The sequence below is a fragment of the Nerophis ophidion genome, linkage group LG10 (genome assembly GCF_033978795.1).
Source record: "Nerophis ophidion isolate RoL-2023_Sa linkage group LG10, RoL_Noph_v1.0, whole genome shotgun sequence".
Classification (NCBI taxonomy): Eukaryota; Metazoa; Chordata; class Actinopteri; order Syngnathiformes; family Syngnathidae; genus Nerophis; species Nerophis ophidion.
In genome coordinates, this window is record NC_084620.1 from 34,613,380 (window position 1) to 34,630,879 (window position 17,500).

General features: G+C 39.2%; 1 protein-coding gene across 1 annotated transcript in view; it reads left to right on the plus strand.

Moving 5' to 3' along the window:
* Positions 1 to 17,500, plus strand: part of stim2b (stromal interaction molecule 2b) — a 57,890-nt gene that overhangs the window by 22,677 nt on the left and 17,713 nt on the right. The window contains exon 2 of the mRNA XM_061913579.1: positions 10,353 to 10,483. Coding sequence (XP_061769563.1) covers positions 10,353 to 10,483 — 131 coding nt within the window. The remainder of the gene's footprint in view (positions 1 to 10,352; positions 10,484 to 17,500) is intronic.

The following is a 17,500-nucleotide window of genomic DNA, read 5'->3' on the forward strand; positions in this document are numbered from 1 at the left end:
CGTTATATCTGGTGTAATTTTATTTTGAAGCCTGAACTGCGATGTGTTGTGTGGAACTGACGTCGAACAAATAAAGACTTTCATGGTAGAACAAGCCTTGCCGTAGGTTGGAACCTACATACATAAAAATATGACAAAAGAATAAATGAACCATAATCTTGAAACAAATGTTTTTTCCGGACAAAATACCACGACGGAAAGTTGTCAATATGGTAAGAGTTTCCATAATCAGTTAGCTTTGCAAAACAATATGCAATTGGGCATTCTTGTTTCATGGCGCCCTAAAGCCTTGGTTCTGGAATTTAGACAAGTTTAAAAGTTATTTTAGTAAGCCCTACTGGGAATCTCTTGTGTGTCTGTAGCTTTAAAGGCCTACTGAAACCCACTACTAACGACCACGCAGTCTGATAGTTTATATATCGATGATGAAATATTAACATTGTAACACATGCCTATACGGCCGGTTTAGTTTACTAAATTGCAATTTTAAATTTCGCGCGGAAGTATCATGCTAAAACGTCGCGGTATGATGACGTGTGCGCGTGACGTCACGCATTGTAGAGGATCATTTTGTTCCAGCACCGTTCACAGCTATAAGTCGTCTGTTTTCATCGCATAATTCCACAGTATTCTGGACATCTGTGCTGTTGAATCTTTTGCAATTTGTTCAATGAATAATGGAGACGTCAAAGAAGAAAGCTGTAGGTGGGAAAAGGTGTATAGCGGCCGCATTTAGCAACACAAACACAGCCGGTGTTTCCTTGTTTACATTCCCGAAAGATGACGGTGAAGCTTTACTATGGAACAGAGCGGTCAAGTGAACACGGTTGGATTGGACCACACTCACAAAGTACAGTGTATTATGCAGCTATCATTTCGAAAGATCGTCTTTCGAAGAGGGTCCCTTGCGAACGGCAGAGATGGGCATCGCCACCACCCGTTGACTGGTGCTGAAGAAAGGTGCGGGGCCGACCTTCAGGTTGTACAGGTACGACCATATAATCTCACTAAAACACTAGTAACACAATAAGCAGATAAGGGATTTTCCAGAATGATCCTAGTAAATGTGTCTAATAACATCTTAATCGCTCCCACTGTATAGTCTTTTTTTTTTCTAGTCCTTCACTCTCACTTTCCTCATTCACGAATCTTTCATCCTCGCTCAAATTAATGGGGAAATCGTTGCTTTCTCGGTCCGAATCGCTCTCGCTGCTGGTGGCCATGATTGTAAACAATGTGAGGATGCGAGGAACTCCACACCCCGTGACGTCACACGCACATTGTCTGCTACTTCCGGTACAGGCAAGGCTTTTTTATTAGCTACCAAAAGTTGCAAACTTTATCGTCGATGTTCTCTACTAAATCCTTTCAGCAAAAATATGGCAATATCGCGAAATGATCAAGTGTGACACATAGAATGGACCTGCTATCCCCGTTTAAATAAGAAAATCTCATTTCAGTAGGCCTTTAATGCTAATGAGCTGTACAGTGGTACATCAACTTGCAAGCACCTTGCATTCCACGTTTAAGCGCGTAACTCAAAACACTCGTAACTCGAATCAGCCCTACCCATTGAAATGAAGTGAAAATAATTTAATCCGCGCTGAGTTCTCCCACAACTGCACAATTTTAACATGTAACATGCCTTTTCAAAATCAAAACCTTTTGAATAAGAAATACCATTTGAAAAATAATACAATAGATTGCATTACAAACTACAGTAGTTCTAGAAAATAAAATAATGTACAGCATTTACTTTTTGTAGGTGTATCCTCAGGGCCACTACTCCGTCGTGTAAGTATAGGAACTAGGAAATTGATGGTTTTTTTGCACACGGGTGACTTGAGTGATAGACCAGGGAGGTCAGCGTTGACAAGTGATATTTATGTCTGCGGACCTAAGGTGATACTTGACCGTTAAGTTTGCTGAGTCAAGCAAAACACTGCATAAGTAGCTTCTCAATATTTTCATTGATAATGTTCAACGTTGGCACATTTGTGGCTTAATGCCGCAGTAGGACATGTTATTAATGGTTTGTTTCTCTGCTTTGGTCGTCTGTTTATTGTTATTTGCACACATTTTCTCAGTTCCGGTGGTTGAAGGGGAGTATTATGTCGAGGTCAAATGCGCACATCAACTGTCTAATCAAAACCTGTGTTTGTTTCAGTCTGTAACAATATATTTACTCTATTTCTCAAACGGCACAACTCTGCCAAATACTTCTTCAAGCGGCAGGAAAGTGGGCTTTTAACTCAAATTATGCTCGCAACTAAGGCAACAAAAAGCAGAGAGGGATCTCGTTTCTCAAATGACTTGTAAGTTTAGGTACTAAATAGTTGAGGTACCACTATATTTGTTATTTTAGGATGTGTAGCAAAGCCTGTTATTTATATTTTTTTTACAAAGCTGTCCTCAGATAATAGATATTTATCTTACTTTTAGTACTCATATATAGGCTCTTATTGGCAATTACTGTGTTATAGTTACAAATGTGCATACTAAGGGACCTCTAGGGGGAGTATTTAGCTCCAAAAAGGTAGTAATATTATATATTTTCTCAGCATATAAAAGGACTCCATGGATGAAATTGGTAACAAAAAAAGGGGAGAGTTTGTGATGTGAATATGTACATAGAGGATATCTATTGTACTGGGTTAGTTTATTTCCAAGCTCTCTTTCGGCTGACATTCTTTGGGTTACAATGTACAATTGGCTATAACATGCATTATTAATTAATACAAGCATCATGTAGAAATTACCCTAATCAACGTACATGCCACCTATCTAGCCTCACAAGGTTTTAAAAAGTAAAAAAAATCCCCTCAAACATTGACATGCTGACTGCTTTTGTTGCCGCCTTCTTTTGAAGCTCTTTTGACAGTTTGCCAAGTGAAATACTGTATAAAAGTGTTTACTCGCTGCATGTGTGTGAGGAAGACCTCTGCCATTGTAGAGCTCTTACATCCTGACAGTGGGAGCCTGCCGGGCTAAAAATAATCTAGAGCTTTCCAATTTTGACGTCTTTTGGGACCGTCTGTTTTGATTTTACACATGTCAACAACACCCCCCCCCCCCCTTGTTGTTCCTCTGTCGGAATGCTCAGGGTCACTAGCGGCAACTTCCTGTCACGTCATTCCTCATAACTATCCGTAAGTACACAAAAGAGAGAGAACAACTCGGAAAACAAGGTTTGGGCTGTCATTGTAAATGACAGTTTAAAAAAAAAAAAAGAGTGAATTGTCTTTATTCCGAAGCGTCTGAAGATATCTGATGAACAGAATTAGGCCAACTTAACAGAGAAAAAAATGTGCTCTTCAACATAAAAGTTTGAAGAAAATCAGTAGTGAAACAGTTGAGCTGTCCGATTTTAACTTGATACAATGGAACTTGCTTGTCTCGACGCCATGTGAACCGGTTGGCACATGTCAACATAGGCAGTTGTTGACATAACCAACATCGAAACTGAAACTAACCATTGCATGCAAAGATAAAATGGGCGATAAAATATTTTTGAACCTACAGCAGCTTGTTGACATAGTATTCCTCTATATTGGCATATTTAGATTTTTTTGTTTTTTATACGATATCGCAGTGGTGTTGCTAGGTATGCGTCCTGTGTCCCTTACGCATCAAAACCGTAAAAGACACACTCAATTCACTATCCATGTGTGCCGGGCACACACCTAATTGTTCACATGAAAACGATACATTTGTTTAGCAGATCTTACAGGCACTGTTTCACTCTCCTGTGCATCTACTCGGCGCAGAAGTGATACCCTGTACAAAGTATCTCGACATGCTAATTTAGCCACTACCAACTAGCCCGTCACCGCTGATTTAATTTCAACCATTCAAAATATGAACTTCATCGTAAATAAACCCATGTTTCTGATCGAACCTCCTTCCACCAGTGAGAGCTTTGAATGGTTGACCAAATACTTATTTTCCACCATAATTTACAAATAAATTATTTACAATTCCTACAATGTGAATTCCTGGATTTTTTTTCACATTCTGTCTCTCACAGTTGAAGTGGGAGAACTTACACAATCGATGGCTGACTAAATACTTTTTTGACCCACTGTAAGTGCTTACAGACTTTTAATGACTTCTTATTTAAAAAACAAAAAACAAAAAAAAACTGGCAATAAATCTAGCATCTTCTTCTGGTGTTTTTATAAAATGTACTCGGGTTTAGGGACTCTGCTTTTGTCCCTCAATGTCCCTGACAAAAGAGGCTGAAGCGAGTGTGACGTCACCCTTGCTTCGCGCTGTTGCTCTAGTCGGACTCTCTCTTTTTAAAAGCCGCCAGTCCTTTTAATGTTTGCACATTTGTAGATGGCTGTCCGCACGGGTCCATCTGCAAAATAAATGTGTATAAAAATCATGTCCACATCGCAGACATGCTGACAACGCTCAAGACCAGTGGTTCTCAAATGGGGGTACGCGTACCCCTGGGGGTACTTGAAGGTATGCCAAGGGGTACGTGAGATTTTTTAAAAATATTATAAAAAAGCAGCGATTCAAAAATCCTTCACAAATATATTTATTGAATAATACTTCAACAAAATATGAATGTAAGTTCATAAACTGTGAAAAGAAATACAACAATGTAATATTTGTTGGCAGCTAGATTTTTTTGTGGACATGTTCCATAAATATTGATATTAAAGATTTATTTTTTTGTGAAGAAATGTTTAGAATTAAGTTCATGAATCCAGATGGATCTCTATTACAATCCCCAAAGAGGGCACTTTAAGTTGATGGTTACTTCTATGTGTAGAAATCTTTTTTTATAATTGAATCACTTGTTTATTTTTCAACAAGTTTTTAGTTATTTTTATATCTTTTTTTCCAAATAGTTCGAGAAAGACCACTACAAATGAGCAATATTTTGCACTATTATAGAATTTAATAAATGAGAAACTGACGACATAGTGCTGTATTTTACTTCTTTATCTCTTTTTTTCAACCAAAAATGCTCTGCTCTGATTAGGGGGTTCTTGAATTAAAAAAAATGTTCACAGGGGGTACATCACTGAAAAAAGTTTGACAATGACTGCTCTAGACAATGGTGTGCGTTTTGTTTACATCCGGTTCCAGTAGCGCGATTTTCGGTGATCAAAGTCTTTTTTTAGTGGTCGAGTGTTCCGTGAATCAATTGTCAACAGTGCGCAAGTAATAGGCTATATATACGCCAACTCACACTATAACAACCAGCTGATGTTAACGTTTTATGTTCTTGTGGTTACATTTGATGTCAGTTAACTCATGTTTACAAACTCATGTTTACAAGGTGATTGGTGGAGAATGAGGAAGTGTAGTTTTGTGTACGGCGGGGAAGTGAAGACTCACGGAGAAGTGTTTTCATGGGAGGTAAAATTTGTTTAAATTGTGCCGTTGTTTGTTATCATAATATTGGTAATGAAAGTAAAGAAATAGTATCAAACTTTGTGTAATTTATTTTCGGGGCTACATTATATAGCTTTAATTAGTTTTCAGGTACAAAAAAAGCCCTTATTTTCAAAGTGGGGCCGAAAATGTAATTTCAGTTCTGATGTGTCTTGTACATGTTGGAATGGACCAATAAAGGCTTTCTTCTTTCTTCTTCTTCTAATAAAAACGCCATGGCGGCGTGCCGCATTCAAGGGAAAACCCTGATATTACAGTCTCTGTAAAGTTTGAGCCCACATTTTGTTTTGTTTGTACACTGCTCACTATACAGCATATGCTGTCTGTCATGATATACACATGACGTGCTGCATGCATCTTGACTAAAATAAAATGTGACTCAGTTGTGTGGTCCATCTGGCCAGGGAAGTTTTTTTTTTTATTAATTTGGGTTTGCACTCCATTTATGTCGAAAAGGCATGGCTTCAAATTCCAAATTTTGCAGCTTTGAGTCACTTACACCTCACTCTCTCGGCTTCCTTCAGCTCCAAAGTCTCACTCTTTCTTTGAGCTGGCTTCTACAAGCTGTAGTTCATTCTTCGTATGTTAAGATTCATAAAGATAAGGTTATGAATTCTCATTTGTCCAAAAATAGTTGTCTTTTTTGTTTGTTACTGAATCTGCCATGATTAGAAGACACACACAACTTTTGTTTCCAGAAGTAGGGAGACACAGAAGTCGGCAGTGGGCTGCTATGGAAACGGAAACATTAATGTTCAAGCATTTGACACTCAAATCTTAACATTTAGAATGTAATGAGAACTGTTATAATACAGTATTACAATATTTACATTAGGGGTGTGGGAAAAAATCGATTGGAATACGAATCGAATCGTTTACGTTGTGCGATTCAGAATCTATTTTCATTTTTAAAAAATCTATTTTTATTTTTTTAAATTTTTAATTATTTTTTTTTTCAATCAATCCAACAAACCACTACACAGCAATACCATAACAATGCAATCCAATTCCAAAGCCAAACCTGACCCATCAACACTCAGAACTGAAATAAACAGAGCAATTGAGAGGAGACAAACACGACACTGAACAAACCAAAAGTAAGGAAACAAAAATGAATAATATCAACAAGAGTATCAATATTAATTATAATTTCAGCATAGCAGTGATTAAAAATCCCTCACTGACATTATCATTAGACATTTATAAAATTAATAAAAAAGAACAACAGTGTCAAAGTGGCTTACACTTGCATCGCATCTCATAAGCTTGACAACACACGGTGTCCAATGTTTTCACGGATAAAATAAGTCATATTTTTGGTTCGTTTAATAGTTAAAAGAAATTTACATTATTGCAATCAGTTGATAAAACATTGTCCTTTACTATTATAAAAGCTTTTTTTTTTTTTTTAAATCTACTACTATGCTAGCATGTCAGCAGACTGGGGTAGATCTTGCTGAAATCCTATGTATTGAATGAATACAGAATTGTTTTGAATCGGAAAAATATCGTTTTTGAATCGAGAATCAAATCGAATCGAAAAAATCGATATATTATCGAATCGTGACCCCAAGAATCGATATTGAATCAAATCGTGGGACACCCAAAGATTCACAGCCCTAATTTACATACACAAAGTTGTATAAAAGAACTGTTTGCAATTTTGAGTGCATAACTTAAAGAAATTATCATTTAACTATTATGTTCAATAACTATTTACTATTCTATTATTAAAATGTAAATATAAATATTATCATGTAGGTCTACCATATATTTAGATAATTATGACTAAACTAAAATATCACTGATCCATTGTGTTAAATGAGAACTGCACTTTTTGGGGGTAATCGTTCACAATCATTATTAAAGACATGACTGATTTTTTATTTTATTTTTTAAATGCACTGTAAATATTAAATAAATAAAAGTAAGTAAATGTCCGCTTGCAGCGGAGCCAATGAGAGCTCCACTATTTTGCCCATAACATCCAACAAATAACCATCCAAAAACCACCAACAATAGTCCATATACATTGTGTGACTTGAATATTTACCAAGTTTTAGTGATATTGTTATTGTAAGCGCTAATGCAGACCAAATATTTATAGCGGCACCGTGATCGCCGTGTGTCCCTATGTTTACATCGAGTGGTCAGCTGCTTTCACGGTTCTTTGCTCCCTGTAAGTTTATTGTAGATCATAAATCATGCATCTCACCTTGATTATAGAAGGATGAAGATGTAATGTGACATGTAGGTCCACTTTGATGGCCAATCCAAACCTGAAAATGGCGAGAACGACATGAAGACACCTGGTCCCACCCCCCTTGTCTTCGCAAAGATTACGAATCATTCTTCATCTAAAAGGGAATATAACAAAATTCTATCAGTAAGCATCCTAATGACAACAGATATTGTACAGTAAGTGATGTTGTATGTTTGTTGGCTCTCATAAAATCTGTAGTGAGTAATAATCAATGATGTAGTTGGGATACGTTTTTGAAATTATTGTGCTGTGTATGCTTAAATTTAGCAAAATCCGTAAATGTTAATTTTTATTTTAATTTTGCCGTTAATACATTTATTTATACTCACGGCATTTATCCATCCATTTTCTATCGCTTGTCCCTTTCGGGGTCGCGAGGGGTGCCAGAGCCTATCTCAGCTGCATTTGGGCGGAAGGTGGCGTACACCCTGGACAAGTCTCCACCTCAACGCAGGGCCAACACAGATAGACAGACAACATTCACACTCACATTCACACACTAGGGCCAATTTGGTGTTGCCAATCAACCTATCCCCAGGTGCATGTCTTTGGAAGTGGGAGGAAGCCAGAGTACTCAGAGGGAACCCACGCAGTCACCGGGAGAACATGCAAACCCCACACAGAAAGATCCCGAGCCCGGTATTGAACTCAGGACCTTCATATTGTGAGGCACATGCACTAACCCCTCTAACACTGTGCTGCCCACTTACACCATTCATATCAAACCTTAATGATCGTGTTAGGATGTTTTTTAAAGTGGTTTTTATAGGTAGAATAGAACGACACCCATAGGCTCCATTTTAAGCTGACTTTTGATCGCATTTATTTAATATTTAGAATGCAAAAAAGGGAGAAAAATATATGTGGTCTTGTCTTACATAAAGATGAATGATTACAAAAAAAGTGCAGTTCCCCTGTAAGGATATCCTCATTGGTTAAAATATTCACAGTAAACCCAAGGACTATGCTCACTTTGTCATATTTCTTGATGAGCCTGTACCACTTCCACCTAGCTGGAGTGGAGGCCTGTTTGTGGCTTATAGCATGAATAAAGAGGCTAGCACTGGAGGACCCCTGTCAACCAGAGGCCGTTGTAGAAACACTGCTCCAAATGGTCCTGCCATGCCGACCACAGCGACACACAGACAGTATTATGCAATACGTAATATCATGTAAAAGAACCTCATTGTGTAACTGCTCCCATTGCTGTCGGGCAAGCAATTACATCGTCGTGGTTTCAATATCTTCAGTTCTACTGTTGTTGCCTTTGTCCAAACTTGGCATGAGTCCAATGGGATGTCTCCATTTGCTTATTAATCTTTGCATAAACATAGCCAACATCCATCCATATCCATTTTCTACCGCTTATTCCCTTTTGGGGCCGCGGGGGTCGCTGGCGCCTATCTCAGCTACAATCGGGCGGAAGTCGGGGTACACCCTGGACAAGTCGCAACCTCATTGCGGGGCCAACACAGATAGACAGACAACATTCACACTCACATTCACACACTAGGGCCAATTTAGTGTTGCCAATCAACCTGTCCCCAGGTGTATGTCTTTGGAAGTGGGAGGAAGCCGGTGTACCCGGAGGGAACCCACGCATTCACGGGGAGAATATACTAACTCCACACAGAAAGATCTCGAGCCTGGGATTGAACCCAGGACTGCAAGACCTTCGTATAGTGAGGCAGAAGCACTAACCCCTCTGCCACCGTGAAGCCCCATAGCCAACATAAAAACAGCAAAAAAAAATGCCGTAGTGTGCCAAACTTTCCACAGAGATGAGATGGATGGCTGCACTGAACAAGCGACACTACTGGACGCTGCGCTGGTGGATTTAGTTGGACTTTTTTGCGGCTCTCTTTATTAGACGAAGACCATATTTGTTCCCGAAGAGGACTTTCGTAGCTCATCAGCAAAGACAAGCGTAAGCAAAATCGTAATATACATGTTTTGAGCATTGTGAGTGATGGGTGTGGTGTTCCCCTGCAGGCAAGAGGAGGTACGCTAATGCAAACTCAAGAGAGCATACAATCCCAAAAAAAAAAAAACCTTCGCGTTACAAAATAAAAGCGACCGAATCGCGAACTGCGCAGTTGAAGAGATCTTCCTTTAGCATACCGACGATGAAGCCGGTGGACGCCGATATGCCGTATTTTGACAAAGCGCTCATATTTAGCAAGTGTGTTTTACACGACGCTAAACATACATTCACTGGAACATACTCGCATGTTCCCACAATGGAGGCGTTGTGTTTATGCATGGCTCTGTTGCACTTGGACAGTCGTCTGCAAGGTATGTTTCTTTTTTTGGACGACATAAAAATGTATCCACTGAAATACAACTTTCACTCAACCTTCATCTTTAAATGTTACCTTGTGGTCTCAATAATATGTATTCCATATGCTTTGGTGTAAATGTTGCATGACTGTCACATTTATAATAGACTTTCTGCATGTGTCTGCAAAATGTTTCTGGAGGCCTTCCCAGATTACAAATGAAACCACAACCCACATCTTTGATTCCCCACAGGTTAAAAAAAGACTGCAAAACACAGTATTCAGAGGCATCCAAAACTGCATGCATGACCCGTTTTATTTGATGCTTTGACACACATAAGTCAGAAAAGACAAAATTCCTCAAAGATCCCCTTCAACCCACTTCTGTGCCCTTCTAGACCCCTGCCTCATTGTCATACCCCCGTGCATTAGCGAGGCCGATCGCTTCAGTCTGGTTTCTCTGCGCCACATCCACAAGCAACTGGATGACGACAACGACGGCGGCATCGAGGTGAACGAGAGTGTAGAGGTGAGTTCCGCAAATATGTCTTTTAGATTTGCCTGCTTACGTCAACGCCTAAAGTACAGGTGTCGCCTCGGGACATATGCCACACACTGCTTATTTGAAATCCTTCTGCAGGTTTTTCTCATGTTATTTGAACAATGACAAGTTATTTGCACACATTATAGCCTATGGCTTGGTTGCATGGTTAGAGTCGCTGTATACACTTTATTTATAAGGGTGTCCATGCCATCATTAAGTTAAAAAAAATTGTTGACACAAAAAGGACAGCGCTAGTATTTAGCTAACAAGTTGCTTAAAGCGTGTACATTTCCTCAACTTTTGGAAGCTGATACTTCAAGCTACGGCGAGCATGTTATATAACAAGGACTGGACTCAAGACCGTGGTCACATTGGTTGTGTGTTTAAAACCGGCTGCTGTGAATTTACATGAACCTCGTGACTCTAATTCCAAATAAACTCATTAAACAATGTGGCTTGTTTGGCTTCGCATAAGAATGCTTTGGCATGCTTTGCCAAGCATGCCAAAGCATTCTTATGCAAATCTGAGGGAACGTTATGTATAAAGTTCAAATGCCGCTGTTATGAAAAAATGGACGTTTTAATGATGTTCCAACAGTAATGTTTCCTTGGAGCCTGTTTATTTGCCCCAAACGTGAGAAAAACATGCTCCATTTTTGATGGAAAAACTTTTTGCTTTCAAAGTTGCAGCTTTTTATGACATCATGAAGGGAAAAAATTCCTTCCTCATGTACCCGATGCTGCCTATGACCTGGCTTTATAAGCTCACCACAACTTAATAAAAAAGCAGGCTTTGCTACATTTTGTAAACCAGTGGTTCTCAAATGGGAGTACGCTCACCCCTGGGGGTACTTGAAGGTATTCCAAGGGGCATGTGAGATTTTTTTTTTTAAGTATTCTAAAAATAACAACAATTCAACAATCCATTATAAATATATTTTTTGAATAATACTTCAACAAAATATGAATGTAAGTTCATAAATTGTGAAAAGAAATGCAACAATGCAATATTCAGTGTTGACAGCTAGATTTTTTTGTGGACATTTTCCATAAATATTGATGTTAAAGATTTCTTTTTTTGTGAAGAAATGTTTAGAATTAAGTTCATGAATCCAGATGGATCTCTATTACAATCCCCAAAGAGGGCACTTTAAGTTGATGATTACTTCTATGTGTAGAAATCTTTATTTATAATTGAGTCACTTGTTGATTTTTCAACAAGTTTTTAGTTTTTTTTTATATATTTTTTTCCAAATAGTTCAAGAAAGACCACTACAAATGCGCAATATTTTGCACTGTTATGGAATTTAATAATTCAGAAACTGATGACATAGTGCTGTATTTTACTTCTTTATCTGTCTTTTTTTTCAACCAAAAATGCTTTGCTCTGATTAGGGGGTACTTGAATAAAAAAAAAACGTTCACTGAAAAAAGGTTGAGAACCACTGTTCTAAACTACTTAGTAACTACCCTTCGGCCAGCTAGATTGTGAGCGGTAAATTTTAATCATTTAGTTTTTCTTAACACATGCATCTCTTTGGCAAATCTAATTAGTATTACCATCAATCCATCTATCTTTTTTCCTACCGCGTGTCCCTCTTGGGGTCACGGGGGTGCTAGAGCCTATCCCAGCTGCGGGGTATACCCTGGACAAGTCGCCACCTCATCGCAGATAGACACGACTACTGTAACGTATTATTTTCGGGTCTCCCCATGTCTAGCATTAAAAGATTACAGTTGGTACAAAATGCGGCTGCTAGACTTTTGACAAGAACAAGAAAGTTTGATCACATTACGCCTGTACTGGCTCACCTGCACTGGCTTCCTGTGCACTTAAGATGTGACTTTAAGGTTTTACTACTTACGTATAAAATACTACACGGTCTAGCTCCATCCTATCTTGCCGATTGTATTGTACCATATGTCCCGGCAAGAAATCTGCGTTCAAAGGACTCCGGCTTATTAGTGATTCCCAAAGCCCAAAAAAAGTCTGCGGGCTATAGAGCGTTTTCCGTTCGGGCTCCAGTACTCTGGAATGCCCCCCCGGTAACAGTTCGAGATGCCACCTCAGTAGAAGCTTTTAAGTCTCACCTTAAAACTCATTTGTATACTCTAGCCTTTAAATAGACTCCCTTTTTAGACCAGTTGATCTGCCGTTCCTTTTCTTTTTCTTCTATGTCCCACTCTCCCTTGTGGAGGGGGTCCGGTCCGATCCGGTGGCCATGTACTGCTTGCCGGTGTATCGGCTGGGGACATCTCTGCGCTGCTGATCCGCCTCCGCTTGGGATGGTTTCCTGCTGGCTCCGCTGTGAACAGGACTCTCGCTGCTGTGTTGGATCCGCTTTGGACTGGACTCTCGCGACTGTGTTGGATCCATTATGGATTGAAATTTCACAGTATCATGTTAGACCCGCTCGACATCCATTGCTTTCCTCCTCTCCAAGGTTTTCATAGTCATCATTGTCACCGACGTCCCACTGGGTCATTATTGTCACCGATGTTCCACTGGGTGTGAGTTTTCCTTGCCCTTATGTGGGCCTACCGAGGATGTCGTAGTGGTCTGTGCAGCCCTTTGAGACACTAGTGATTTAGGGCTATATAAGTAAACTTTGATTGATTGATTGATTGACATCCAATCAACCTATCCATCAAATAGCATATTTTGAAAAGTGGAGCCTTATTGTAGTTTTGAGCACCTTCTTTTGGCTTTGTTGGCATGGAACATTGTAGCATTACATAAAGGCAGTCAGACTGTGTCCACTTAATGAACAGTTGGCTACTTATTTCCCGGCCAAGTGCTTGGGTTGGTGCCAAGGCTGCAACCGGACGTGACGTCACGTGCATAAAAGTTAGCGAAATGTGGCACTGTTCGGTTATACGTTTAACGGTCCCCGGCGTTTGGTCAGTGCTTATAAAAGTACCGAATTTGGTACCCATACTTAAAAACAAAGCTAACAGCTAGTGGGACTGAAAGACACAATATTTACATAGCTAAGTGAGTTTAGCAGCGCTACCATTTTAACAGCAACGCCACACTCGGCTGGGCGATATGTCGCAGGTTTGACTCTGTGTAATATAAAAAATGACTATATCGTAATATTCCAGTATACGTTGTCACGCGGTTGCTTTTAGCTGCGGGCATTACACTACAGGCTCTTCCCACTCCTTGTGTCTCCTTCTCAAAGACAGCGAGCGCACATTCTTACACACGTCACATACTGTCACGTCATACGTCACATACCTATACGCCCTTGCCGTATACGTATGCCGTATACGTAATTTTTTTCTGTTAATGTCACATTGAGTTGTTGACGACCCGAACCCCAAGATGCAGAGAGAAGGCGGCAGGCATTGTAAAGGAAAACATGATTTAATATCCAAAATATAAAGAAAAAACACAAACCAGGAACCTGGAATGGACAAATTGGAAACAGGGAACAGGAACCAGCCAACAGGAACTAGGAACAAAAAGACGGAAAGCAGTCCACGGCATGAAACAACGACAAGTCATAACGGCAACAATCCAGCCCAGAGTGTAGGGACAAGCAGGTCTAAATAGCATCTGGCTGATTGACTCCAGGTGTGGCCCGGTGCAAATCAGCTATAGCTGAGGGGAAAAAGCACGCAGGGATAACAGCAGGAAATAAAGACAAAATAAGAGCGCTTACAGGAAATAAGACAAACACAGAGGAAAAACTGAAACATGACCAAACTGTCAGGTACAAACCTGACAGTTAAGTTAAAATCAAACAATTTGTTTTGACCCACAGGCTGGCTTTTTTGACCTTTCAGTACCTGTTTTCTGTATTTGTGGCCGTAATTTTTTGATTAAGATGTTTTTTTTTTCATGGTAAATTTTTAGAATTTCAACGTCCACTTTTTTCACAGGTGTAGGATACACTAGCAGTTATTCCACAATACCCTAAAGAAAAACAAGACATACAATTCCTTCATTTTTCAAAGGGCATAGAAATATTTTGGATTAATACTGTTTTTTACTTTCTTTGCTCAAATCTCTTAATAAACTTAAGCTCCAAGCAAAAATACCAAACATGTAATGTTTTTATCTTATTATATATCCCATTTGGGGAAAATCATTAAACTTGAATTCCCCCAGACAGTTTAGAAAGATCTTTATTCCGTTGTTAAGTAAAATAGCTAATATACATTTTGTTTCCCATGTATTTGTATTGTAACTGAACGCGCTTCATTGAGAAAGGTACATTTTGGACTGCATTGAGTGTGAAATTTGGTGGAGCAGGAATTATGGTGTGAGGCTGTGTTTCAGGAGTTGGGCTTGGCCCCTTAGTTCCAGTGAAAGGAACTTTGAATGCTCCAGGATACCAAAACATTTTGGACAATTCTATGCTCCCAACCGAGTGGGAACAGCCTCTTCCTCTTCCAACATGACTGTGCACCAGTGCAAAGGCCATAAAAACATGGATGACAGAGTCTGGTGTGGATGAACTTGACTGGCCTGCACAGACTCCTGACCTGAACCCGACAGAACACTTTTGGGATAAATTAGAACAGAGACTGAGAGCCAGGCCTTCTCGACCAACAACAGTGTGTGACCTCATCAATGCACTTGTCAAAAATTCCTATAAACACACTCCGCTTCACTGGGACACACACTAAAACACAATTCATTAGTATTAAAGCTACAGACACACAAAAGGGTGTGTTCCCGGTAGGGTTTACTAAAAAGTTTAAAATTAAACACGTTAAAACTCTGTATCAGGAAAAATGTTGGAGCCGTATACATAAAATCAATAATTAAATTGTGGGAACTCTGACAACATTCAATTGAAAAAATATATATACTATAGCATGGGTTCTTTAGGTTTTTAAGGAACCACATTGTATTCTTCCAGTCCTTTGCGGGAGTTTTTGCCCTGCTAATACAAAATATATATTGCAGGAAACTTGCGGGACCTTAAGACTTTTTACAATTACTGGCAATATTTAAAGTAATTTGCTTTTATTCAGTGTACAAAAAAAGCTTGTTGGTTGGAAACACTGTTGACTCACTGGTGCAATGACAGTTAAACACACACCACCCTTAAGGTGGCAACTTCTTTGGAACGGGAATGCAAACTCCTGCCAAGCTTGAAGGACGTGTGCCATCCGACCTGGGCCAGACAAAAAGCAACGTAGATTACCTCCTTCTTTATTCACAAACTCCATTACGACTGTGTTTAAAGAAAAAACTGTCTGGGTGTGGTGGTTTATGATTACCGGTCGAGCTGTCTACCACCTCCCGCTGACACCCTACACCCATTTAGATTAAATTCCTCTGGCAATTTTCTCATCCCAAAAACTGCTACCAACCGGACATCACACTTGTTTCCCCGCACGACCTACACTAAAGGCATTCTCAGTCACAGACATTTTATTAGACACACTTATGAAGCCATGCCAGGACATCTTTTAAATGACGGCCTGTCCAAAATATTGGAACATTTCCAACTTGTATGCGACATATCGGAAATACCCTCGCTAAATTCTAAGGCGGGTGTCATTAACGTGTTCATTTACAGGACAATACTGGAAAACTCTGACTTTGGACACAAGTTTAGCATAATTTCAAGTTGACTTTACTCATTAAGATGCCGCAAAAACCTCTCTAAAGACGTACTTTGCCACCCGGATGCTTTTCAAGTCGTGATCAAACTCTTGGCGTCCGTCTGCCAAAGCTTTTGATGCTTATTTATAGTCTCGCGTCTGATTCCTTCTTTACAGACGTCAGCGTGTCATTTGACTATTATTCAGTCTGTGCTATCAACTGCAGTTTGACATCGTCCAGCAAAGTGTGGTTATTTTTTTTGTTGTACATGTTTTTCATTTAGGATAAGCTGTAAAAAAAATAGATGAATGGATGTTTTTTATACACCATCAATGCTTTTTTGCCCTTTTTGGGCTGCATGGATGGAAGTAGGCCAGATAAGAAGACAATCAAATGAATGAAATTTACATTTGTGCGCCACTTAGATACATAAATACTACTACTCCTTAGGGGCGGCTAGTCGCCCCGATTAGCCGTGATTAGGAAAATTAAGATTTAAAAGTACAGTACTACGTCAACTTACGAGCTGGTTCTGTATTAGAGCTCTTAGCGCAAAAGACTTGTATTTCAAATCAACAAATCAATTCAATTGGTACCTCACCCCCCCAAAAACATAACTGTTTTAAACATGTAACCTTCGGAAAAACTAAAACTTTTTAATAGGAAATACTGTTTGAAAAGCAATACAATAGAATAATAGTACTAACAAATACAGTAGTTTTAAGTAGTGTAATAAGAACGTCCAGCATTTACTACAGAGAGTGGACTTCTACAGACACGTTTTCTAACCAACCATCTCAAGCGTCCTCTAGAGAGCCACCAAAAATATCTTTCTCAGCGCTAGTCTGTATAGGCCACAGCGGTAATTAGTTTTAATACACATTTCACCACTTGTGGCTGTATTGACAATATCAAACAAATAGAAAAAGTATTTCGTTAAAGTCAGAGAATTTTCTCAACGCTTAAAATGTATTGGTAGTTATTTAAGAAACATGTAGTTTCTCTTTAAATATCCATCTTGAAAATGGCCTTGCAAATTTATATCTTCCACCTTATCAACAGTTTTCTCTTCTTTTTTGTGAGTTAAAAAAGTGAGTACCGGGGATGTATCTGCTCTCCGGGTAGGGCTTCCTGCATTCGCAAATTAACACTTGTGATTGGATACTCACTTGGGAATGACAAGCATCCAATTAGTCACGTTTAACGTAAGACTACCTAGATAGGCCACTGTCAAAAAACCTGTGATCTGATTGGCTATCGCAACAGTCTATCAACTGAATGTCCTCCGTTTGTTTACGCCGCTAATATTGACTTAGAAGGTCTCCGGCGCTGGCATCAAGCTAGCTTTAACGTAAAAACAAAGAAATTAAGAGAATATGATGAATACTTTTTTATATTTATGGAAAGTAGATTAAAATGAATTGCCTTTTTTTTTA